We start from the raw sequence: 27,252 nt of genomic DNA, 5'->3' as shown, positions 1-27,252 counted from the left end.
GATATCTGCAGAAATGGCACTAAACCAGTGGTGGGTATGAGCAAAGTTGCTGGGGTGAGAGGAAAAGAAAGTTCAGGGTCAATGATTGCATCAAGTTTATGGACAGAGGAGGTCAATGGGAGATTTGAATTTAGGGAAACTGAGGAGATGGAGGGTCACGTGAGGATGCTTCTCTTGACCAAGACTTCTGTCTTTAGCTAGTTGACTAAAGGGGAAAGGCTCTGAAAGTGATACATGCATCAGACAGATTGTGGGGGTAAATATGGAGCGGAGACCACTAATGGGGTGTGCTTTGAAGGCATCCCTCAGCAGTGGACAGCCAGTAAAGAAATCTTAACACAATCCAAAAGGTCACTTTTGAGGTTCAGAGCTGAAATGCTGCATTTCTGACTGACTAAGTCTCTGAACGTTCACATCCACAATGCTGCTATCTTGCAAATGTTTTAGGAGCTCTGGAAAACTGCTAATTGAATTCCTACAACAACAACGCACCAACTGTTTGGGCCCTAGAGATGGTCTCTGCTATCCAGTCAAGACCTAGAACATCATGTTCCATTGGAGTAGGGTCAGATCAGGCCAAAGATGATAGGCAGAGCTCTCCTCCCTGCTCAGCAAGAATGTATAGTTAAGGGACCACACAAGGCTGTGGTGTAAAGTCTTTGGTCCCATTCAGCAAAGCACCTAAGCATGTGCTTCAGTCAATTCTTAATCAGGAAAGCCCTTATGCACATGATTCAGTAGCTTGCTGAACCAAGGTCTTCATCAGTAGAAGTTGGGAATGATCAAAGTTACTCATGGTGACACCGCCAACGGTGTGTTAGGCAGGTCATCTCAGCCTTCTGTACCACACTATCATTCTATATATGCCACAAGTGTTACAGAAACGCTATATTTTATGAGTGTATAGAAAGGTTTGTATCCCCCATTCTCCACTATGGCTAATTTTTGTGTCCCTCCACTTGTCATGCTAGGTGTCTGAATTACCATGAGACCAGCTGCACAGATCTCAAAGGGAGCTATATAATTCTTTAAAATTGAGCTCAAAGAGCTTTTCTATACATACAAATGTAGTGATTTAAAGTATGTTATTTCAGGAATTTCCAGGGCTGGAAGCGAGTTCCTGGTTTCACTGAGGTGCTATGAATTTCTCATTTTCCAGTAGTCAAATGCAACCCCCATTTTTAGCCCTGCAGCACTGCGAGATATCTGAGTGAAACTTGTGACATTTTTATGTATAGAAAAGTTGGTACTGGTACATGACTGAAAATTGTGTGACTCCATTTAACTCTGCAGACCTGTCACACAGCCAGTTTCCCCCTCAATTTGTGCAAGTCACATCACCTATCTGTGCCTCAGTTTCCCCATCTGCAAAATTAGGATCATGACAATGACCTCCTTTGTAAAGTGCTTTGAGATCTGCGGGTGAACAGCACTATATATGCATTAGGTATCTCCATACCGAATCTGATCAGAGATTGAATCAAGGGGCACTTTGTGAATTGAAATAGAAAAACAGGATTGTACTAGTTCATTTGGATATGCCAAACAAAGGCACAAACCTACTATTAGTAGAAACCTGTATCCTTAACTAGTTGCTTCAGGATGAAATTCACCCCACCCACCCAAAACCTGAGTGTTTGGACTCTGTGCAGATGGTGTGCATTGAGGTTGGCCAGGAGTAATGGACACAACCCCTTTCTACCACACTTGTGCAAAGTTCTGAGGCCACTGGATTGCTGTAAGCATGGATCTGTAGCCAGCCCCAGAGCTGAGTGCAGTAAACATTTAAGGGAGTCAGCCACGTGCAATTATTCAGGTAGCAGAATACCAAATCCGCACAGCCCCTATGCTTGGCTTAAGTAATGCTAAGCATCTTATGCTGCCCTCCACACCTTGGACACATTTTGCCCATAGGGTGGAAGAAACACTACAGCATCTCCAAAAATATTTATAAGACATGTACTGGCTACTGCTGTCTAATTGCACAAGTATATTTTTTCCACGCATTCAGTAATTTAAATATTTTACCATCTATTTATTACCATTCTTTGAGGATCTTATTGTTTTACAAACATTAAGCTTAATACTTCTCTGAGGGCAGTATTTATCCATTTTACAGTTGGAGAAATGTAAGGCAGAGAGAGGTTAAGGGACTTACTGTAGGTCAACAGTGGGTGAAAGTGGCAGAGGTAGGGAATAAAGCCTAGAAAGCTTGTACAGTTGTATTTTATGGGAAGTATTTCCATGTAGCTTCAAGCTAACCAGACATTCCTCTAATTTGCAGTTGCATTGAAGATCATAGAATGAGTGGCATGTTACCCACTCTTTGCATGGATAACCTTGGATCTTGGTTTGTTCTTAGACCTATTCAGTTTTCAAATTAAGAACCAATTGACTGTAAGCAAGGTCACAATAATTCAACGTTCTCTTTACAGAACATGCCAAATAAGTCAACAATCCAACTAGTCTGGCGTCACATCTCTGATGGTGGCTAACCTAGACGTTGTGGATTAAAAAGTAAAACTTCTATACTGTACCTGGAGAATTTTTTTTCTTGAGCCCAACTGATATCCTGAAACATGAGGGTTATTAGCTCATGTAATTTTGTCTTTGTTTAACTCCAAACACTGTATTTTAAGTTATTCTTAAAAGTTATTCTTGTCTTGATATTCGGTGATAGTAAATATCACAGATTGTAGTAAAATTAAAATATGTCACCTCAGCTAGCAGGTCCATTCTGTTCTGTCCATACGTATAGTTCCCACTGTTACTAGTGGGAGAAGTGTGCCTAAATCTCCACACCAAGACTAAACACTTTTTAAATAGCCAAATTCTGCCATCAGTTACACCTATGTAAATGCTGTATCTTAAACTGAGGTGGCATAGGTGGTAACAGAGCAAAAAGTCTGCCCCAAAGAGCTGATATTTAAATCTGGCACTCCATTAATATATGGAGATATATACCTAGCTCATAGAGCTGGAAGGGACCTTGAATGGTCATCAAGTCCAGTCCCCTGCCTTCACGAGCAGGATCAGTTTTTTTGCCCCAGATCCCTAAATGGCCCCCTCAAGGATTGAACTCACAACCCTGGGTTTAGTAGGCCAATGCTCAAAGCACTGAGCTATCCCTCCCCCTGTTGACTGCAGGCATAAGTGATGGGAGTTGGGTGTCTAAAGGAAACTGTCATGTCACTAGATCTTTAACTGCTATTGCATGCATGTGCAACATAGTGACAAGCCGAGGCTTCTTTAAAAGCAAAATTGGCCTTAAGTGCCCTAAGCACATAGAGATTTGATTATTTCTTGTGGTGATTTTAACCAAATTTGCAAGTTGTGCAAAACTTGCAGAGAATGTGTTGACCACATGAATTTAGGTCTAAGCCAGAAAAACACTTTTAGGAAGAATGAGGGACAAATTAGATGAATGTCAACCCATACCAATTTTCTATGTAATCAGCCCTCTTTTTTTATTAAGTTGACAGCTCTGTTAATCTGCGACTTGCCAGCAGCTGGTGATATTTACATTGGAAATGCACAGGAAGGTGGAACTCCTTTCTAAGTGTGTAATTCCAGCTGATAGCTGGGGAGGCTGCTACAGAACTTTAACTGTACATATGTGTGTGAATCTCTGTGTCGGAGAGACGTTAGTGGAAACTGCAGCTTCGTTGTCTGAGTTTGCTCACAAGGAGGGATCTCTGGAGTTAAGTCTTCTCTTCAGCTCAGTTGATTTATTAGCCTTTGAGCCAAAACAATATTTAAACACCATAAATGGTAAACGCTGCTCAGAGAGTCCCTATGCAGGGGTCAGGCTAGGCATTATTTGGCTGCTTTACCATATGACTCTGGCAAACAGATTCCTCTGGTATAATTAAGTCTTTTATAAGACTAAACAGTAGGTTTGCAGCATTCTGAGTACAAGGCAGCAAACACTTCATTCTTTGCATATCCTTGACCGTAACTGGCTACAGTCTGATCCTGTGACAAACTGAGCATCCTGCAGTTGCAGTGATTTCGGGGGGGGTTGATAGCTCTCTGCTCCTCACAAGGAAGTGGCCCTATGTGTGTACTTTTATACCCACTTAGAGTATTGAGAATAGAAGAAATGTTTGTCACCACTGAACACTAAGAATATTAATAGTATTCATCAGAGTAGGTGTTTTTATAGACAGTAAAGAATTGGCACAGCAGCTATAGAGAGGTGAATTACATAGCGTTGATTATTTATGCCCACAAGCAAATGAGGACAGAATAGAAATTGTATACCAGTGCATCAAAGGCCATGCATCTCTTTCCTGTCCTTTTCCAAAAATGCTAGGACCCTGCCTCTCTCGTAGGAAGTCAGAAGCATTTGAACTTTGTCTCTTATCTCTCTGGATTTAATGCACTTGCTGGCAGTTCTTTTAATAAACAAAGAATTGGATGCCCATTTAAGTGTTTTTTTTCTAATCAAAAGTGAATCATTATGGGAGAGGAAACACTGTGGGAAAATCCTATATTACTCCTGCTTGGTATAAGATACATGTGGGTGTATAATGTAGCCTTTAAATGCCTCCCTTTCTATTTCTAGTCTTCCAGGCCAAGGACTGTGCTCTTTGGACTGATAATTATGGAATCTATTTGTTTTCCCTCTGGGCTCTGCATCCTATTACTCTGTTTCCCAAGGATCTTAAGTTTTACAACCAGAAGGAAGAGATAAATGCAGGAGTTGTATGATTATTATTTTAAAAATTGTTTTTTATATATATATATATATATATATTATATATATCCACCACAGTTCATAAAGGATTGATCCAAAGCCCACTGAAATCATAGGGAGTCTTTCTATTGAATTCAGTGAGCTTCAGATCAAAACTGGTTTTAAGATATCAGCAAGAATTATTAAGCTCTGTGCATAGGAGGAAAATCAGTACTTTTAGACTAGGAATTTCAATGGAGCCTAAGGGAGTTCACCACCAAAATCCCATTGATAATCAATAGTCTTTTTGAAAATCCCAGGCTTAATTCAAGGGATAGCATAGACTATACTGTCCTGCATTATTTGGCCTCCTGTATGAAGCAAACAGCTGTTGTTAAACTGGTGCCTATTTTTATAAATTACAGTAATATATCCCAGCTGTTAGACTATTACATTTTTTAAAAACGGATTTATGAAATTTGCCTTAATGCTTCATCAGACCATTTAACCATCTGTTTAACCATCTTGATTGCTAGCACTTGGGATGGATTGTAAAGACATAATTCAGTAGAGCTGAGTGCAGCAACTATGCTGAAATTCATTTAAAAAAAAAAAACATCCCACAGTTCAATAGGTTATTTTTGTCATCACGACAATTTTCTCATGTGATAGATTTAGTTTAAGAGTAAAAAGCCAGAAGCTAAGGCTGATAAAGCAACAGAACAGTGAATCAGAAAAAATGGAAGAGAGAAGTCAAAAGGATGTAGTTTGTTGTAGTTCTTAACACCAGCCTAGGTTGAGGTTACTGCATTTCACATTTGGTGCATCAAGGCCAGGAGTGCAGGCAGAGATGAGGATAAAGGGCCTTCATCCAAAACCTCAAACCAACCTGTGTTGAGGTCCCAGATTTTTCAATTAACTCTTTTCCCATTTGACTGCCTTTCTACCTCTGGCACCAGAAATGCCCCAAAAATGTCATAGGAGAAGTTGTTTCTGCCAGAAGTTTAGTGAGACACTGCTCTCATCAGATTTCCAGACTGATTTCTGAAAAGGAAGCAGTTCAGAGAAGCATCTGAACTCTGGGGTTAATATGGCAGAAAGGGCTTGGGGGCAGGGGTGTGTGTGAGAGAAATCCCAAGCCACCCCAAGACCTGCCTCTTGTTGTATAGGATGTGCTGTCAACCCTTTGTTCTTGAGTATTATGTTTCTCTTGTCCCATCCCCGCCCCCACCCTCCTCTTATACAAGTGTTTGGAAAGTCACTAGTTAAATTCCCAGTGCCATGTGTGTGTGGTTAGTTGGTGACTGGTGGTGGTTTTGAGTGGGTGTGGTCTGCATTTGTGGGTTGTTAAATCCTGAGGTTTCTCCAAGGACCCATTGCAAGCTGTTGTTCTTTTTCCAAGAGGAAAAAAATCAGTCAAAATACTTAGCTAAATATTTTCAATACGTGGTGGAAACATATAGTGCCTGTCTACTTTCGTCATAAATGGGCATGAGTTATTTATTTAACCTGGAATTATAGAGGCCCTGTTAATGTTTTGTCTTTTTTTCATAAAAACACAAGACATTTTTTTAAGCATAATCTATGCAAGGTGAAATAACGTGTGTGTGAAACTGGAGAAAATAGGTTTTCTTCCAAACTAATTTAGGAAAATACTTGTGCAGCCTTGCTAACAAGTTCTAAGTCCGGAAGTATTATAATGCAGTCTGCAATAGCTTTTTAAGTTACTGTAATGCATTATTGTTTCCAGTGTTGTAGCCATGTTGTTCCCAGGATATTAGAGAGACAAGGTGAGAGAGGTAATATCTTGTATTGGACCAACTTCTGTTGGTGGGAGAGACAAGCTTTCGAGCTTACACAGAGACCTGAAGAAGAGCTGGTCCAATACAAGATATTACCTCACCAACCTTGTATTGCAATATGTGATTTACAAAAGGAGAGCAGGGTAATGATTTAAGGCCTAGATCCTGCAATTTAATACTCCAGCACAAGCATGCCGCATGAGTAAAGCATTCCACTCCAGCACATCACATTGCAAAGTTGGATCCCAGACTGAGAAAGTGTGGCTTTAGACCAAGAGTCGGCGAGACTACAAGAGAACACCCATATTGTCAGAGTCTAGAGTCCATTAGAAGTCACACCTTTGTCAGCATATCCATTCAATTTTCCTAAGCATAATTAAAATCCAGTGTCTTGTGTCCTTTTTAGAGGAGGGGACATTACATGGAATTCATGGTTTCATTTTAAACAGTTGGTGTTTAAAATCCAGAATTTAAGTCTCTATAATATAAGCCATTTTCAAGTTTAGAAATAAATGGCAATTATGATAATCTGCTTTAAAATACCAGTGCATGCAGCACACTGTGTTTGAACAGGAATAGCTTAAAATCAGATTGTTCCCGGTAAGACACATCTTTGGTGGTGGTGGGGTTTAAATCTGTTTTGTTAGTGCTGTGTGTGTTTGAAAAAAGTATGTTCTGGTTTCTTTGTAGTCAATCTCTTCAACCGTTCATTGATTGCACTCTAATTAGATTGTAAGCCGTGGGGCAAGGGCTGTTTTTTGTTCTGTGTTTGTACAACACCTAGTCCTGGTTATGACTAGAGCCCCTAGGCGCTATGGTCATACTACTACTAGGTGTCATAATTTGAATGGTAATACTAGTTATCTTAGCCATGATTGAAAAAATTAGGTTTGTTCAGTCTGAAGAAGAGAATTGTAAGTGGAAGGGGGCATGATAGTCTTCAGTACATTAAAAAGTTGTCATAAAGAGGAGGGTGATAAATTGTTCTCCTTATCCACTGAAGACAGGACAAAAAGTAATGAGTTTAAATTGCAGCAAGGGAGATTTAAGTTAGCCATTAGGAAAAAAAATCCTAAATGTAAGGCTAGTTAAGCACTGGAACAAATTACCTAGGGAGGTTGTAGAATCTCGGTCATTGGAGGTTTTTAAGAACTGGCAAACACCTGCGAGGGATGGTCTAGACAATACTTAGTCTTGCTTCAGTGCAAGGGATTGGACTAGATGGCCTGTCGAGGTCTCTTCCAGTCCTACATTTCTATGATTCTTTGATTGCACTTTTCATTTCCCTTGGAATTCTCACTCAAACAGGTGCAATTAAGGAGCTATTCGAGCACTGTGAGAGTCTCATAAATGCTCACATCCATTGCTACAGAGCTGCCTTCCCTGCCCTAGGTGCACTCTAACAAGCGTGAGCATCAGAAAACAGTGTCATTTCCACTACTGGTCATAAAATATAATGAGAAATTAAGTAGTGGACCATTCAAAGTAAATCTGAAAGGCTTAATACTACATTCTTAAGGAGAAGTTTAAAACAAACCATGTCTGTGTATTGATCCAGACCATGTTTATAAGGATAGGAATGTCTCCCTAGAGGTTATGATATACACAGTGCCTTTCTTTCTGCTCCTGAAGAGACCCTGCTCAGCTTCAGGAATTTTTCCCCCCTATGATATTCAGCCTAATTTTTCATGTCCATAATTTCATTCCATTTCTGCCTTGTCCCACCTTAATAATTCTTCTCCCTCGCTAGTCTTTACATCCTTTTACCCTTTCCCTTCCAGCTCTTTTGTTATTGAGCTAAACATATGTTGTTTAAATACCTTTAAGCTTTCTGTAAGGGTGAAATTCACCTCTGTGTAGAGATTGATACAAGCCTAAGCACTGCTTAAGTTCAACCTAAGCCTTGTTTCTGAGATTTAAGCGGTGCTTCGCTCTCTGCACTTCACCTTAAAGTGTCAGGTACTATAGGTCAGCATTGACCAGTCATGATGGCAGATTGCTATTTAGACCTTGATCCTGCAAGTTACTATACATGGGTAGAGCCGTCCTTCCACACACAGCCCCTGTGAAATCGTCAACACTGCATGTGTGTGGCGGGGTTCATCTGCTTGGAACAACTTGCGAAACTGGAGCCTAAACTTGTAATCACTCTTTGTTATATTTAAGATGTAATTATTTGTAGTGGTTTGCTCTTCACCACCACTGCAGATGTCCTTTAACTTTGATACAGCTTTGTATAAACAGCTGGTTTTATTCCAGTGCATAAAACATGCATTTTTGTGGTGCACATTCGGAGGAGTTAATGCTGCTGACACATTGTTTTTTGAGTTTTGTTTTTGACATATTCCTTCTGCAGTGACTAAACCAGTTTAACGTATTCTGGGCATACTGTGTAGTCTCGTCTCTTGATAACAGAACAGAAATTCACCTGTTTAGATTATACTGAACAAGGGACTCAAACGTTCTAGTAAATGTCCTGGTCAGTCTTAGTGGAGCACTGTTCGTAACAATGCTGTTTCCACCCTTTGTGTTCCTTCTTTTTTAGTTTGCCTGTCCCGTTCCTCCTCTTTGCACTTCTTCCTTCTCTCTGTATTTGTAAAGTGTTATGGATGCTGGGATAAAGGGCATTATTTCTCAGTGTCCTTTTTGGTCTCTACTCTCTCCTATTTCCTGTCCTATTTCTCTCTTCCTCCCCTTCCCGTCCCCATTCTTTTTGTCTCCTTCTCCCCCTTTTAATGGCTGTCCTCCCGCTCCCCGATCGGTATTCCTTTCTGTGTGGTGCTTTGCCAGGCATTAGAAATGTAGCAGAGGAAACTAGCTTGGATTGCACAATGCAGCAGTCCTTTTCCAGCACTTCCTTTCTCTAACATTCTCCATGAGCGAAGAACGAAATACAGGGGGAGCTAACAGACCCTTGTAGCTTGTTACCGGAATTGGGCCTGAACCAAAATCATGACCATTTTACCTACACAATGCCACTTGCACTGCAAATAGGTGCTAGATAAAGGAAGCATGGTGGAAAACGAGGCATTTCAAAAGCTAAGCCCATTAAATTCAGCTGCAGTAGGTCTGAGTTCCCACATTTTCTTACCAAACAAGCTTCAATCTCTTTCTGTCCATCCCTATGGGAAAAACTTCCTGTACCATAAGCCTCTGGGACAAAACCTCATTAGAAAAGGTTCCTCTTAGACAAAAACACTCTTGGGAGAATTAGGGCAAAATCTCTTGGACGGGAACAGACACAAAAGAAGCTGTTCTTGTTTATGGAGGGCCATGAGTGTGTGCTTGTCATTGTACAAGACAAAACAATCTCTACCCTCAGCGAGCTCACAAGATAAATCAAACAGCAAGTGTTCCCAAGTGACTGACAGATATTTGATGGCTTGCTATATTTGGCCACCACCATTACATTGGCTCCATAAATGCCCTTCCTTTGAGCTTTTGAGCAGAAGTACCTACCCTTATCTGATGCATCTGTCAGGATCTAGCCAAATAAGCGGATTTCACACCATATGAATCCCTCCAGACAGACTGTAGTAGGAGTCTCCAGCAATCCTGGATAATTTTTAACTAAAGGAGCTGTAGTTTAGTTATATACCCTAAAGTAAGGATAAACAGGGCTCATCCTTCAGGGCATAAGCTGATTGCCTCAGGGGGCAGGAAGAAATCTTTCCCAGCATTGCACATTTTGCTGAGTGTAATACAGGACGGGGGTGAGGTGGGTTTCCATATTCCACTATGAATTGAGCATTCATGAAAGGAACTGGATTGTCAGCTATAGAGAGAAAGTCCCTGCATAAGGAGAGGTGTATTAAGGAAAATTAGTTCAAACTTCTCCATGCTATCCTGCCAATATACCTGAACTCTGAACTGGGAGGATTGGGGGAGGGAGGTTACTTCAGTCAATACTTTCACTCAGTCTTTGGCCTCTCTTCTGGGGCTGCCATGTTGGTGGTGGGTTTTGGTGACGTGTATACCTGTTCAAGAACTGGACTGAGACCACCCAACTGAAATCACCCTGAGTCAAAGAGCAGCTAATATGCATAGTGAGAGTTCCCAGTAAGAGACCTTTCTGTTTTTCCATTGATTCCACAGAAAAGAAAAGCAGCAAGAAAGTGGAAAGCACACAGTCTGTCCAGACTAACAAGACCTTTGCACCAGTCTTCCTTAAAGGCCTGACTGACCTCAAGGTAATGGATGGAAGCCAAGTAATAATGACTGTGGAAGTATCAGGTAAGTAACCAAGTATCAGCATTATTTAAAAGAAAAACCTTGGATGCTAGACCTACCAAATAATTAAAATGTGCAGTGTTTGCCTTTTATATCTTAGTGAGAGAGACTTTGTAATTAAATATAATGCTTCAAGGAGCCAATTTTAACAAAGCAAGAATCAGGGTCGTCTGGACTGAACCTGAAGGTGGATGAACACTGTCTATTGTTAATGTTCAGATCTGTAGAAGGATCTCTTTATTGTAATAATAAGCAGAATAATATCAACTCCTTGTTGTTGAACTGAAATTAAGTCTTGAAGGGCTCATAATAGCCTGTGCTGTGAACCAGACAAGATTGAACTGCTGTCAGCTGGTGCAAGATTAGTGCTGTAGAAGAGAGATCAGCCGTAGTATGAACTTTGGTAACACAAATCTTTGGCAGCTAACTTTGATCAGAGAGTCTAAAATGTCATTTTATAGCTCACACCTTTATTTTTTTTTATCTCCAAAGAGATGTACTAAAAAATACTCAACATTACCTCCTATCACAGACATCTCCATTGACATCCATGGCTCTTTGAAGATTAAATCATCAAGTATCAGATTAATTCCCTTACTCACACTGAGTAGTACCTTACTATTGAGTAGTCCTATTTATTCCATATGGATGGTGCAAGGGGTAAAGTACTACTCAGTGTGAGTAAGGGTCTCACCTACTTGACCCAGAGTTGAGCTATTAAAAACAAACAAACCCCAACCCTACCACCTTTTGGCTAAGATCTTCCCTATGGAGCAACCAACATCTCATGGAAAACCTTCTACTGGAAATAATTTTGCCTGTTACAATAATTAGAGTAGGTGACTGGGAGACAGCCTTTTGGGCAAAAGTTGTCATTGTACTTTGTGCTCTCACTGGGGACTTCTGCTTTAAGCTAGCATCTGTTTCTTTTGGTGTTCATCTGCTGCTTCAAGTAGATGCAGCTGTGTATTCCACTTAGGATCCAGCACACTGGAGCCAGAGAATTTTGCCTCACAGTACCCATAGGAGACAGTGCTTATGCCTGATGCTCATTACCCCTCCCCTGGCTATATGAGGCAGCACCGCCTCAACCCCCCTCAGTTCCTTCTTACTACCTGTGGCTGGAGTCAGAGCTCTGTGTGGTTCTTAACTTCATAATCCCTCTCTCTATCGTTTAGTGACGTTTCTAGTTGTATGTAGTTAGTACCCTTAGTTTTAGTGTGTGTTAAGATTTATTGTGAATTAGCTTTAGTTAAGTATTTCCCTGGTGATGCCCTCACTGGGGTTTAAACATTGTCTGTTGTGTTGGGGGAGCGACCCCATGTACTATGCTTGCTGTACTTGGGCAAGGACCATGTCAGGGAGCCGTGTTCAATTTGTAAATCATCCACAAAATGGACTCAGGTGGCTAGGGACTTTTGCCGGCCATGCGGCCTGCTTCAGCACCAAGGCCTATATCAGATTGAAGGTTGCCCTCGGGTTCTGAAACGGCTGCTGTTTCGCACTCTGGATCTGGTGCCTCACTGAAGAGATGGAGGAGCTGATCCCACTCATGTGCGCCAAGGAAAAGGTCGCATGAGACCAATTGAGACCACTCTGGGTCTCATGGAGACTCTTCTCCTCCAGAAAGAGCATGGACCATCCCAGTGTTGTTGCCAGTATGCAAGGTGGAGCAGGTCCCTCTCACCACTCCCCAGTACTGTGTAGGGGGTTAGAGACCCTGTACTGTCTACTCCGGTTCCAGCTCTGGAGTGTCCGTTGTCTGGTACGTATAAGGGTGATGTCGGCAGCGGTTGTTTCCACGCTGGTGGCGTATCAGGCTGCAGTGGGCCTCCTCTGCCTTTCTGTCCCGACCTCTGCCTTAGTTCAGAACCTTTCCAGGGCTAACCTAGGTTATAGCCCTGGTGGGTGGGTGGGCCACTGAACTTTTGTGTCTGTTGGCACTGCACCGCAGTGTTTCCCTTCTGTGGTCTATGGAAGTGGGGCAGTGCCAGGCTTTGTGCAAGGGACCGCCTCAGCACCAGGAAACTCCTTGTTACTGTGCTATGCTCAGTGCCACCAATGTTACTGTGGCAGCACTCGCCACCCTCCACTTCATCGCTGTCAGCTACATTGTTACTACTCCTGGCTTCAGGGTTGACGCCACTCCTAGCACCGGAAACGGAGGTGTACTCGGTGCTGGTGGTACCATTTCCACCATTGGAGCCAGTCCCTCCCTTGTTCTGGGTGACGGCGGATGAGTCAAACCAGTTACTTGGACCTTCAGGGCTGGCTCCATCTTTATCCCTGGGAATCCGAGACTCCTTGGCGTTCAGGTTGGGTTCTTCCTCCTCCCACTCTCCATCACCTGGCATACATCGAGGGCTGTTCATGGAGCACCATGGGCACCAGGATTGGCACTCATCTTGTGGTCAGGATGGGGACTCCTGACCCAGCACCTGCTGGCCATCAATGCCCTATTCTTTCCCACAGTGGGATCCATGGAACCCGGAGGACACTCAGTTGAAGAGGTCGCACTCCCTCAGCTTACCCTAAGGTAAGATCACCAGGCAGATCAGTGGCCTGGACCGTTGATCTGCTGCAAGTCCAGGCACCAATTCAGCCTTCCCCTTGCAGAGCCTCCAGAGTTGTCCTGTCCAGGTTCATCAGTCCAGGAACGGGATCCAGCCTGGTGCAGTTAATGGCCTCTTTTTTTGTCCCCAGATGATTTGACAGTGCCTGGCTCTTCCTCTCCTTTAGTGCCAGAGGACTTGAAGGCCAACCAGGACGTTTTGCGGCACATGGCCGCTTCCCTGGGCATTCAGGAGTTCCTGAAGAAGAATACCCATTAGTTGTTGGATATCCTGCAGCCGTCTGCCCCTGGGAGAGTGGTTCTCTCTATTAACTATGTGCTCCTAGATCCTGCAAAGATTGTTTGGAGCACGTCGGCTTTGGTACTCCCTACTGCAAAGAGATTGGAGAAACGCTATTTTGTACCGGTGCAGGGATTTGAGGGCATTTACTCCCATCTGGCCCCAAATTTCCCTGGTTGTAACTGCCATGAATAATAGAACCCGGAAGGGCAGATTTAAGTCCACTTCTAAGGACAAGGAGTAGAAAGATCTTCTCTTCCCTGCAAATGTGGATTGCAAACCAGCAGGCACTGTTGTCCAAATACAATTTTGTGAATTAGACGGCTATGTCTAAGTTTGCAGATCAGTTGCCTGAAGCCCCCAGGGAGAAGTTTCAGGGGTTCATTGCCAAAGGCTGCTAGGTGGCCAAGACATTGCAGTCCACTTTGGATGTCACAGACACGTCGACCAGAGTGATGGCCTCGGCAGGGACCATGAGAAGGGTGTCCTTGCTGGAGAATGTGCGCATTGTTCCCGGCATGCAACAGACTATGGAGGATTTGCCCTTCGACAGCTGAGTGCTTTTTTCAGACAAGATGGACGAGGCTCCACTTCTTCAAGGATTCTAGGGTTACGTTAAGTTTCTGGGGGGTGTATATTCCAGCAGTGCAAAGGCACCACTATGGTGGTCCATAGCAGCAAAAATACTGTCTGCAACACACCTTTGAGCAGCCTGTCCCTTCCCCAAGACAATGGAGCTACCTCAGAAAGGGGCATAGGTCTCAGAAGAGAAAGTATTCAGGTCCGGGGTTTGGCCAGTCAACACACCCCTACCCTCTGATGTCCCCCTCTCCCCCCCCGACCCCGAGCTCCCATTTTGACTCTTTTGTCCAGAGCAATGGTCCAGTCATCGCCTCTGTCCGGGACGGGCTGGCTAGCTATCACAATGCTTGGGGCTTAATTACCACTGAGAGGTGGGTCCTAAGCACTGTCAGATTGGGCTATGCCATCCAGTTTCTCTCCACCCCACCCTCCCTCCCTGTCCCTCTTCAGGGCCTGTTCTCACGAGATACTATGCCTCGAGCAGGTCTGCTCTGAGAGCAGTGGAGAAAGTTCCTCCAGAACACTGGGGTCAGGGCTTCTATTCCCAAATCCAAAAGGAGGGGGTAAGACCTATTCTCGTCTTTTGCAATCTCAACAAATATATCAGATACTTGAGGTTCTGAATGGCCATCCTATCCACTATCCTCCCCACATTGTTTCAGAATGACTGGTTTGCTGCTCTGGACTTTCAGGATACCTATTTTCATGTGGTGATTTTCTGAGCCACAGAAAATTCCTCTGGTTTGTCGTGGCAGAGTGCCATTTTCAGTTCATGGTGCTTCCTTTCAGCCTCTCATCTGTTCTGCCCCTGTCCCCTGGGTATTTACCAAGTGTACAATCATGGTGATGGTGTACCTCAGAAAGAAGGGAATCCATATCTTCCCATTTCTGGTTAACTGGCTACTATGGGGCAGGCCCAGAGAGGAAGTTCTGGCTCATGTGCACACTACACTGCATTTACTTGATCATCTGAGTCTCATCCTAAACACTGGGAAGTCAACTTTGGCTCCCACTCAGAAAATCAAGTTCATTGGGGCGCTAATAGACTCTAAGAGTTTGATAGCATTTTCGATGATTGGTCGTTTTCAGGCAATTCACCACCTTTGTCTCGGTCTGCAGTCTCAGCCCTCCACAACGGTTCGATGTGCCTGAGGCTCTTGGGCCACATGTCCACTTGCACACAGGTGGTTCAGTTTGCAAGGTTGGGTCTTTGCCCCCTTCAACTGTGTCTCAGAACAGTTTACTGTTTGACTCTTCATCCCTTGGACAGATTGGTCCATCTCCCTCTGCTGTCCTGGACGTCTTGCAGTGGTGGACACTTATGGAAAATGTATGTCAGAGCATTCCTTTTGTCCAGCTCTTACCAACCAAGTCTGTGATCACCAACACCTTCCCAGTGGACTGGGGAGCACATCTGGGATCCCTGAAAGTTCAGGGTCCGTGGTCAGAGCAGGAGACCTCGCTGCATATCAACGTGCTGGAGCTTCAGGCCATCTACAATGCATGTCATGCCTTTCTGGACTGTATGAGGGGCTCAATGGTTCACCTACGTACCAATGCCACCGCGATGTATTATGTCAACAGACAAGGGGGAGCACACTCCAGGGTGCTCTGCTAAAAGGCAATCAGGTTATGGCAGTTCTGCACTGAGAAGCGTATCACTCAATAGCTGATCACTTGCCTGGTGTCCAGAATCATCTCGCAGACCATCTCAGCAGGAATTTTTCCCTGAGTCACGAGTGGTCCCCGGAGACAAGCATCCTGTGGGTCATCCTTGTAGCATGGGGCATTCCAGTGATCGACCTGTTTGCCACAAGGGACAACAGGAAGTGCCGTCTATTCTGCTCTTGAGGGGGCCTCAGTCTGGGCTCCCTGACTGATGCCTTCCATCTCAGCTAGCAATCGGTTCTCTTGTATGCTTTTCCCCTGATCCCAATCATTCCACAGGTCATCCTCCAGCTGAAAGCGGATTGGGCCAAGCTCAACCTGATTGCCCTGGCATGGCTGAGGCAGTATTGTTTCTCCAGCCTTCTTGTGCTGGTGATTCAGCCTCCCATATCCCTTCCTCCCAATCCTGACCTACTCTCCAAAGAAAAAGTTACTTTACTGCCGCACCCAAAACAATTTGTCTAATGTGATTTCTCAGTTTCATTTGAGCCAGGGAGTGTATTTACTTGTGTTCTTTCCTAAGCCACATTCATCCCTGGAGAGCATCATCTCCAAACATTAGATGATGTCTAACCTACCTGCGCAGGACTAAACCATTTTTGTTTCGCCTCATCTGTGTAATATGCAGATCATATGAAGGGGCAAACGATCTCTAAGTGGATAACATCCTGTAACAAGATTGCATACAAAATAGCTTCGACTATACCTCCTCAGCAGGTGAGAGCTCATTCTATGAGAGTGCAAGCTATGTCAATAGCTTTCCTCAGTGATGTTTCAATATTGGACGTTTGCAGGGCTGCCACTTGGCTGTCCATACGTACATTTACGAACCATTATGCCATTACTGTGTCATCCAGAGCAGATGCAAACGTTTAGATAGAATCTGAGCCCCGCCTCTTGGGGTGGGTACTGCTTGTGAGCCACCCAAGTGAGATACGTGGCTGCATCTACTTGAAGAAGAGGAAACGGTTACTTACTGTAACTGTGGTTCTTAGAGATATGATGTGGATGTGTATTCCATGACCCACTCTGTCCCCTCTGCATTGGAGCCTAGTCTTTGAACGTTGAGCACGAAGGAACTAACGGGGGGGGTCAAGGCAGCACTGCCTCATATAGCCAGGGGAGGGGCTATGGGCACGCTGCACAAGCACTGCCCCCTACGGATACTGCTAGGCACAATTCTCTGGCTCCGGTGTGCTGGGCGCGCGCACACCTAAATGGAATACACATCTGCATCAGATCTCAAAGAACCACAGTTACAATAAGTAACTGTTTCTTCTGCCAGTTCTTCCGTACCTGAAATCACAATCTTTGATCACTTCTATTGTGACCCTAATAGATGATTCTGGCTTGAATCTGGGTGAGGCAGATACAGATTCAACTTTACAAGTGGGTTGTGTTTCCATGCTGATCCCATACATGGTAGTAAATTAAAAAAAGGAGCTGTGGCAGGGGAGATAATGCAACAAGCTGAGTTGTGTTTATACCAAATGTCTTTCAGAGTGTTTCATGAGTTGTGATCCAAGTCCTAGCACAAAAAGGCACAGCATGCAATAGGTAATCAGTGTGATTTGTGCCTGCTTATGCCATGGCTGAAATGGGCCTTTTCTGAGATCCTAAGAAGTTGATGAGGTTGCGTCTCATTTCAGTTGTGTTGATGCCTTTTGTTTTTTTTGGTGTTGCGCAGCTAACCCACCTCCTGAAATTATCTGGCTGCACAATGGGAAAGAAATCCAAGAGACAGAAGACTTTCACTTTGAAAAGAAAGGCAATGAATACAGCCTGTACATCCAGGAGGTATTCCCTGAGGACACGGGCAAATATACCTGCGAAGCATGGAATGACTTAGGAGAAACTCAGACCCAAGCAACTTTGACTGTACAAGGTATGAAGCTTGAAGCTCTCTGAACCTTCCAAGTTTAGGAAGAGCACAAAGGACAGCATTCCAGTCTGCTGGATGAGGGTCTATTTAAAGTAGATAGTGTATGTAAGGTATGTTGTGGTGGATACTGCGAGCACTCAGATCTGTGTGTCTGGGTTAAGAGAGATGTTGAGCAGAAGCAACTTCTCCATTTTTACTATGGGATTTCCCATTATAGTTTAAAAACCTCATCCCTGCACACTATTGCTAAGGACAGTGCAAGAATTCTGCTAAATACCACTTCAGATTCTGATTATCAAGGCTTACTTAGCTATGGACTTACTGTAAACCATTTAATGCTGTTTTTCTTTCTAATTAAAGCACTGGGCATTTGGAAAACCTGCCCAGGAGCCAGGCATGCTGGCTTCTTTTATTATTAGCACCATAAGAATAATGTGTGAGGAATACGTGGAATCTGCAATTTGAAAACAACCCCATAAATGAAGTCTGTGAAGGCAACTTCTGTGTGATGTAAATCCCATCCTTAATGTGGTTTGAGGTACAGGGAGGGGGCTCTGCCCTAAGCTAAGTGCATGGGTCTTTAGGTGCACTCAATACCATCTCTTTTTAAAGAAAAATACAGGGATGTAGCATGGTCAAGTCACTTAAGTATATGAGAAGCAGCCATAAGTTTTCAAGCACTCCAGTCTTGGTTCTTTCACTGGGGCCCTCGATAAGTCAAATCTTCATTCAGTTTTCCTCTCTGATTTTGCTGGGGAGGGATAGCTCGGTGGTTTGAGCATTGGCCTGCCAAACCCAGGGTTGTGAGTTCAATCCTTGAGGGGGCCACTTAGGGATCTGGGGCAAAATCAGTACTTGGTCCTGCTAGTGAAGGCAGGGGGCTGGGCTGGGCTCGGCTCAATGACCTTTCAAGGTTCCTTCCAGTTCTAGGAGATAAATATCTCCATTAATTTATTTATTTATTTTAATTTTGAAGGCCCAAGTTGATGTGAGGCATCTATAGCGCTGAGCATCTATAGCTCTGACTGAGCATCTATTGCTCCAATTCATATTATTTAGAATTATGGGTGCTCGGTACTTCTGAAAATTGGGCCCAAGATGTCTCAATTTGGACACCCAAAATCAGAGAGGAGTTCCAAACATTGTCCTGAATTCCTCTGTCCCGGATTCCTTAAAATGGGAAATCTATTTCCCAGGAGTTATCTGATAAATTAATGTTTCTAAATGATTTGGAGGCTATAGGGCTTAATCCTTGGATACAGCAGACCGGTGACTGGCACACCTGGGTTTGCAATGAAGAGGTGGCTTTGTCTGCCTTTCCCCCTCTGCCCAACCCAGGATTCAGCCTTCAGGGTTCAGCCTCATGGCAGATCTGCTACACTAGCTTGTAACAGCTCCATGGATCACATTCCACTGACTCCACACCTGCTCCCAGCATGTCCCCATACACTAGAGAGAAATCCTCAGTTCTCCATTTAGGGCAACTTTGTAACATGGGCCTAAATCTGGCCAATAATGTGATCTATCATTGCTTAATATTAGTATTTCTAAGAGTTTCTTGCAAGGCTAAAGGCCAGCTGTGTTATCAAATTAGAAGATTATACCCTAAAGTGTTCAAAATTCCCTTGTGACCCTGTGGTTACTTTGTATGTAGTGTAGTCAGTTGGATGCTCACACTTAGGTGTGGCCATTTCTCTTGCTTATTTTTTTGAATGCCACATTGCTCCTTCATTTGTGTGCTGCAGAACCTCAGGACGGTATTCAACCCTGGTTCATTAGCAAACCACGATCAGTGACAGCGGCTCCTGGACAGAATGTCCTTATTTCCTGTGCCATCGCTGGAGACCCTTTCCCCACAGTTCACTGGTTTAAAGATGGGCAGGAAATAATGCCGGGAGCAGGGTGTGAGATCCTGCAAAACGAGGACATCTTCACGCTGATCATGAGAAATGTGCAGCGCCGTCAGGCTGGACAGTATGAAATCCAGCTCAGGTACGTTCACCACAAAAGAAATACCTGGTAGCCATTTTTTGAGGTGCAGATTTGTTGTTTCCCCAGCCCTTGGAGCACTTTGATGTAGTTATTTTCATCCCCCTCCCACTTCCATCCCCCAAACTGCAGCCAGGCATCCCTCCCTTTTCCATCCCCTGAACAAAACAAGACCCCTCGCATTTACATCTTCGTTTCCTAAAACCTCCCACCACCCTAGGAAGGCATAGAACTTCATGCTGCCTGCTTCACAGCCTTGCATTCACTCATCCCATTGGCTTACATGGTGCTGTCCTGGACAGCATGCCTGTTATTCCCAACGGCCAGCCATGGCCTTTCAGTGTAACCAGTCCTCCCCTGGCTGGTTCCTGATCTCCTGGAAGGGTCTGGATGGAGTCTAGCTCAATGGTTACAGCAGGGGACTGAGTTCTATTCCTGGTCTTGCCCCTGACTCCCCGTGTGACCTTGAGAAGTCACTTAATCTTTTGGTGCAACTCCTTACCCGTTTATAAAACAGATGTTAGAGGGGTTCATAAATGGTGGTAATGTGCTTTGTGATCCCTGAATCAAAGTGCTGTAGACATGTAAAGTACTATTTTGTGAATAATAAAGTAGCTGGGTCCATGTGACAGGTCAAAAGACCCATTTAAAGCTGCGACAGGAAATGAGGTGCATTTGAAAGACAAAAAGGGGGCAGAGAGAAGGAGAGAGTAGGGGCATAATTTTCTTTTTAGATGCTGGGGGGGAAAAAAATCAAGCTTGCCCAGCGGCAGCGGCAAAGGTAATATATGTATCTAATCGTGGATGTCATGGCCAACCTATTTGTTTACCGTGCTCCCCTGCTATCTCATTGGCTTTTTTTCTAATGACCCCAGCTTTTTGCGGGAACAATCCCTCCGGAAAGGGCCATTTCACATGTTTGACTCACCACATGGGGGGATGCACTTCCTGACCATCTACTTCAAATATTTTAATTTCCTGACCCCTCTTTTGGGCTAAGACACCATTATACATTGCCTTTATTGAGCAAGATATTCCATGCTTGTGTTAATCCCCTAAAAACCTGGAAGGTGCTTTTTAAAAATTCTCTAGGATTTGCCTTTTAATCCGTTCTTAAAATTATGCCCTTCAAATCTAGCATCAACTTTGCTGCCTTTCTGTGTCACATAGAAAGTGCTGTAGCTTTATTTCCCTTTTTGATGGTGACAATCAGACCTAGAAACATATTCCCATTATGGTCATAACAAACTTAATTGTATAACTTTAGACCGATATCATTCTGCGCTAGGTACCATACTTTGATGTATTGCCTTATTTGGCTAATTTTTGTGACTTACTTTATTAAATTTTATTTAACTTCCGTGGATCTTTGAGCCTGTGACATCAGGGGAAAAAATGCATTTGCTCTGATTGCTCTGTCTATATGCTACCTTTTTAGTCCAGATTGACTAGTGGACAGTTTAGACAGGAACTTCTTCAGTGTTACTTTCAAACGTTTGTACTCCAGTTCTACTCACTCTTGCACATGTTATTTTTTTCCACCTTACATAACACACTGTGCAGCATACATTAGGATGACACTAAAATTTTAAAGGAGCACAGAGGAGTCACAACACTGATTCATTGGGGTATGTCTTCACTGCAGAGTTAGCCTGTGCTTTTTCTCGCCTAACCCTGCCTCCCCTCCTCACACAAAAACCTCTCACTCAGCTTAAGTGATGCTTTCAACCCATGCTAGGTGGCTTGACTGAGGGTGTGGAAGCCCATATTCTGCTTTTATTCAGGCTGGTAACGGACCTTGCAGTGAGGACACAGGATTAATCATTCAAGTGCTGATAGTCCATGACTTCTGTGTGCCCAGAAGGACAGACACTGGGAGCGGCTCAGCTTACTGCAGCACAATAAAACCATGGGGCATGTCCCCAGAAGTCCTAGTGAGAGACAGGTGAATACAGCACTAGTGAGGACACAGTAACTCAAGTGTGACTTTGCAGTGTGGCACACCCAAGCTAATTCTGCAGCGAGGACATACCTAAAATGGAAGGCTTACCATACCATAAACGTGATAGACTAGAAAATACAGCTAAGAGCAGAAAATTCTGTAACAAAGCCAGTGCCATAGGAGATTTCTGGTGGGCTTGATGCAGATATGAAATAGCAAACTGAAGAAAGCATAACAGAGAGACTGCATAAAAGTTAGTTTATTCCCTAATCCTTTTACAACAAGAATTGTTGAGGATCACACAAGGATCAGTGCACTCATTTTGTTTGTTCTATTCCATAATAAAGCTATGTTGGAATTATTGCGGGGTGAATTTTGAAATCCCTGATTACACTCCTCTGGTTTGTAAAAGTTTCAGTTACCATTCAGGGAGCAGAAATAAAACCATGCGCTTTAGGTAACCAACCACTCACCACAAATAATAGCTGAAGAAATTTCAGCTGGTATAAATCAGCATAGCTCCATTGTCTTCCATGGAGCTGCACTAATTGACAGCAGCTGAGAATCTGGCCCAACATGAATAGTTCATGAGCAGCCCACATTGTCCTGCACACTCGACTGTTTGTGGAGTATGAAAATATGTTTATTGCCAATCTAAACATTATCTGGGGCAGTGACAGCTGAGTCTATTTGCCTTTTCTTTAACTGCATGGCTCTGAGAGGGCCGGATGCTTCTGTGTCAGTGCTACTGGATTTTATGATAGCATGTGATGGGGTGCACCACTCACCGGTAGTCTGGTGCCTCCTCTTCGTCACTCTGGGGATTAGCTCTAGAGGTTGCACGTCGCCACACCATCTTTCTCTCAGGTCTGTCACTCCTCTCTCAGCCCAGGAACTGAAGTGTCGTCTTTGTGACTCAGCCCTCAGGCTAGGTCACTCGGCATCTCCCCCTTCTGGGGGTATATCAAAGTCTTTCCTTCAGCAGCCCTAGGCAGTTTTCCCAGGACCTATTCACTGCCTCAGGTGCCACTCCCTCAATGGCTGGTAGGGGAACCTGCGCCCATCCTCTACTCTGGGTTCCAGTTCAGGGCCCAGCAGTTCTGTTCTTTACTTTCCCAGCCCTCACTGCTCCTTCCCTGGACTGCTTCCTATCACTCTGGGAGTACCAGCGCCAAACCCTCCTCCCTCTTACTAGGGAGTGACTGCTCTTTCCCAGCAGCAGCCCCTCTCTGTTGCCAGCTTCCTGGCTTTATAGGCCCTGCCTATTCCTGCCCAGCTGAACCTGCTTATAATCAATTCCTTGCACCATGGCTCTTCCTCCAGGTGCAGCCTGTGAAGTTAATAGGCCTAGCTGGCCACCTTAACCCCTTCCAGTCCTGTGTGGGGTGGATACCCCATCACATAGCATAACTGAGAAATCCGAACAATAGAGCAGGCTGGTAATATAGTGCACCAGAAGATCTTAAAACTTAGTCTATTTTTCTTCAAATGAAATGTACTTTGCCATTTCTCATATTCATTTTATATAGCACCTTGCACAAGCCCTAAAGCAATTGCACAGTGACATCCTGGCCCCCTGAAGCTGATGACAAAACTCCCATTGACGTCTACAGGGACACCTTTAAGAATTAGAGACTGATCAAGTGTGATAGTCTATCTATCTTAGGTGTTTCTAAGATGCCTTTCTCTGAGGTTTCTAAGCACGACCAAATGTTGTTCATGTCTTCCCCAATTTTCCATTTGCATTGACCACCCACATATTCAAAAAATGTTAAAAATCTTTAGGCCTCTTACCTTCATTCTTCCACTCCATTGTGTCCCAGTTAATTCACACAGGCATACAACCCAGTCTGGTCATTGTGTTCTATCAGTGTTTATTATTTAGCTCCCTTTCTTTTCCTTCCATAAATGCTAACTGGACTATTTGCTTACCTTGTCCCTTGGGGGGTGGAATGCTGAATGTCAAGGGACAGTGGTTAAGCTGATACTGTTCCTTGTTTTAAAACTAAACAGAACTCAGTTCTTTGTGGTAGCTGTGTTTGTTTTCATTACCTTAGCAATGTTTTGCTGACATGTTATTGTAAAGGGCCATAGGAATGGTGTCCCACAAATTAGTATAAATAGAGGGATCGAGTCACCCGCTCCTGAGCTACAGCCATTGAGATGGAAAACGGCAGCCTGGATAGCTGCAACAGCAACTCTGCTCAGTTGAGAGACAAGGCAGCAGAATCCGGTTGCTGATACAACCGTGTAAATCAGATCCTGGGCCGGGAAGCAAAGAAAAATTGGTTTAGCCAATTAAAGGTAAGCAGTGCTTTTTAACTATAGGAAATGGAAACACCTTCTTCCCCTCCCCCCCCGCACTCTGTCAGTGATGCCTACTTTGATACACCTTATCATCATCTCATCTTGCAAAAATCTCTGTGCTTCTTTGCAATGCTCTCTATTTCCTGATGCACCTTTCCGGATGTAAACAGGAAGATCAGGAGTAATTGGAGGAGCCCCCAAATCCTAAAGCCAAGCCATTGTCTCCATAATAACACAGTCTTGCAACAGAGAGCTGAGGAATCATCCTCTTGCTTCTTCTGCAAATCCTCTGCTCTGCTTATGTCACCCTATCCCCATAGTAGCCGAGCCCTTCCCATTTAAATGGAGCAATAACAATTGCTCTTTCTTCCTCCTTAGCAGCCTCTTTGAAAGTTTGATTAGTTTTGATTACTTTATATAGAGTTTTTGAGGGTGTGAAGAAAACCTAAAGTTAGCTCCCCCTCCTCATAAGCCAGGGATACCTTGAATTTTATTGAGTAAAGGTAATTTGCAGAGCAATTGGCATGCATCAGATTGCACCCAGTGGCAGTTATTCTTTAGAAACAATGGTCCGGAGGGAATGTGTTACTCATTTCTGTGCAAATCCGGTGCTCTGCTATCAACATGCTGTGTGTTTTTAAGGAAAAAAGCAGTGACCTCCCCTCTCTTGTCCCCTTTTCCATTGCAGAGTTGCCAAACCCTAGTAAAGGTGTAAAAACACTTTTGGCCCAATCCTTAGCTGTGTAAATCAGTGTAGCTCCTTTGACGCTGACGATCTGGCCCAGTATAGTTAGTGAGTTTTCTTAGGGTTAAAACTTTTCATGATCTGGATGTTGTTCCCATGTAACTGCCTCCGAGCAAAGAGTTGCCAAACTCTATTCTGAATCCTCACAATGAGCGTCCCTAAAGCACCAGAGCTGCAGCTAGAGGTCAACTTGTTCGCCCTTTTTCAGTTAATTTTTAGAAAGCATAATTCAGTCTGCAATCCTTGTTTCACACGCCACCACTCAGCAGGAATCCTCAACATGGCCCCTTACTTCAGCTAGCTGTGCTGCTTTGCTTCCCACTTTCTGGGGACATACAGGAAGTGTCAGACCTGAGGTACAGTGAAAATATTTGAATAGTCCTGCCAAGAAATTAGCATTTTAAGATATTTTGAACAGAAAAGCCATTCCAGAGAGAAAACATCCTACAATTAGGACAGAAGCTATTTTTAAAATCACTTCAGGCTTCACAGCTGGGGTTTTGTTTGTTTTTTAAATTCTTTGATATTTTAAAGATAAGTCCTGTGTAGCAGTGTTACGCAGAGCAATTCTACAGAATCCAACACTTCCAAACACGGTTCTTTATAGTGCAGCCATTAAACTCCGCTACACTTAGGGACCTATACATAATTCCAGCATTAGGAGGGTTTGTGGTAACTCAGCCATTGAAATCTGCCTCTGGCTGCTGTTTAGAGTATAAGATCCCAACATGGAGAGTTTATATAGATATAGATATAGATATATAAAATAAGTTGCAGGAATGCAAAAAAAATAAAAAAAAAATTGCCACTCAAAACCAGCATCCTGTATGTGAAATGCTTAATATCCTCTTACTAATCCTCTGAGCCATCCAGTCCCTCCTAAATAATAATAATTCTTTGCACTTATATCACCGTATTAATCTGAAGATCTCAAAGCACTTTGCAAAAGTGAGTAAGTCATATTATCCCCATTTTATAGATGGTGAAGTTAAAGCGCAAAGGTAAAATCCTGCCCCCATTGAAATCAATGGTAAAAAGCACATAAATTTCACTGGAGCCAGGATTTAACTCAGAGAGTTAAAGCAATTGGACAAGGACACCGTGAAGCAGTGGCAGAGTCAAGGCATGAAGCCAGTGGTCCCAAATCCCAGGCATTTTGCTAGAACCTGTAGATCATAAAAAAGGATTTAGGAAACTGCCTCAGGATGGTTTTATCTATCTAGCCACTTATGTGGCCCACTATCACCATAGTATCCGAACGCTTCCCAAGTATGTAAAAATAGAAATCTCTCTCCCCCTTTTCCCCCCTCCTCCATTCCCAGACTGTAGGAGAAATAGCTGGGTAGTTTATAGGATTTTTTCTTTACTTTGTTTATTTTGCATGTGTGAAAAACTTGTAGAAGGAAAGCTAAGCTGAAGTAATGAATGGGTTCTGCATTCAGTAATGAAAATGGTGAGGTCCATGGTCATTTATCTCATGTGGGAGTGACTTCCATGGTTCCTCTGGCACTGGTCTGAAGGAAGGACCTGCAACATTTCAGAGTGTTTCCGTTCACACTGAAATCTTCTTGGAGGTGGGAAAGGAATATTATTTGGGTATCAGATGTTGCAAAAAGGTCCATTAAGATGAGCCTAGAAGTACCGTCCCTGGCCTCTGAACAACAGGAGGGCTTCATCCAAAAAGTGGATGCAAAAAGTGCAAAAAGTGCTGTCCCAGTACCATGCCTGGCTTGAAGCCTGGTTGAGAGGAATCCAGTACACTAGCAGCTTAACACATGATGTTGGAGACTGTTGCTGTTCTCCTGTTTTCTTAATTTACTTGCTTCCAAAGGAAGACTGGGCATTAGGAAGTAGTTTACAAGATCTCTAGCATCAAGCAGTGGTTTCTTTAGGATTGGTTGGACCATGGGCGGCTTGTGACTCCTCCATTTGGGGAGGCTGGGCACACCCAGACCATGGGCCCACCCGGAGGCCTGCCTCTGCTCGGCCTCCTCCCCCAGAAGCCCCACCATGCTCCACCCCCAACCCTGTCTGGCCTCTGCCCCTGAGGCCCCCTCCCTGCCCACTCCTTCCCCCAAGTAGGGTTGCCAGGTGTCCAGTTTTAGACCGGAGTGCCCAGTTGAAAAGGGACCCTGGCAACTCCTGTTGGCAGGGCCGTTCCTACCCCTGCACAAAGTACGCACCCAGGGCCGTCCCTAGCTATTCTGGGGCCCTGTGCAGCCCCCCCGCGGGGTGGGGCCCCAGGCCTGTGTGGGGGTGGAGGGGCTGGCCCCAGGCCTCCATGGGGTGGGGCTGGCTTGGGGAGCAGGGAGGAACAGTCCCCCAGCACTCACTGGCGGCGCGACTAGGGCTGGGTCCCTGCACTTCCCACCGCTGGTGAGTGCCGGCCCGGCCCTGCTGCACTCCTCAGAGGTGGGAAGAGGCAGGGCGGGAAGAGGCGGGGGCTTTGGGGAAGGGATGGAGTGGGGACGGGGCGGGAAGAGGCAGGGCAGGGGTGGAGGTCCTGGGGAAGAGGCGGGTAGGTGCTGGAGCAGCACGCAGCTGCGCAGGGCACCAGGAAATTTGGTGCCCCACG

At 44.3% G+C, this 27,252-nt stretch overlaps 1 protein-coding gene across 4 annotated transcripts in view; it reads left to right on the top strand.

The window, feature by feature from the left end:
• The window catches only part of MYLK (myosin light chain kinase), a 306,953-nt gene that overhangs the window by 182,368 nt on the left and 97,333 nt on the right, over positions 1 to 27,252 (top strand). For all 4 annotated transcript variants that reach the window (XM_026647402.2, XM_024215844.1, XM_024215842.1 and 1 more), the window contains exons 12-14: positions 10,576 to 10,713; positions 17,500 to 17,697; positions 19,440 to 19,686. In XM_026647402.2, coding sequence (XP_026503187.1) covers positions 10,576 to 10,713; positions 17,500 to 17,697; positions 19,440 to 19,686 — 583 coding nt within the window. The remainder of the gene's footprint in view (positions 1 to 10,575; positions 10,714 to 17,499; positions 17,698 to 19,439; positions 19,687 to 27,252) is intronic.

Source organism: Terrapene carolina, unplaced genomic scaffold (assembly GCF_002925995.2).
Source record: "Terrapene carolina triunguis isolate 2854851 unplaced genomic scaffold, T_m_triunguis-2.0 Scaffold62, whole genome shotgun sequence".
Taxonomy (NCBI): domain Eukaryota; kingdom Metazoa; phylum Chordata; order Testudines; family Emydidae; genus Terrapene; species Terrapene triunguis.
This window is presented reverse-complemented; position numbering and strand designations above follow the sequence as displayed.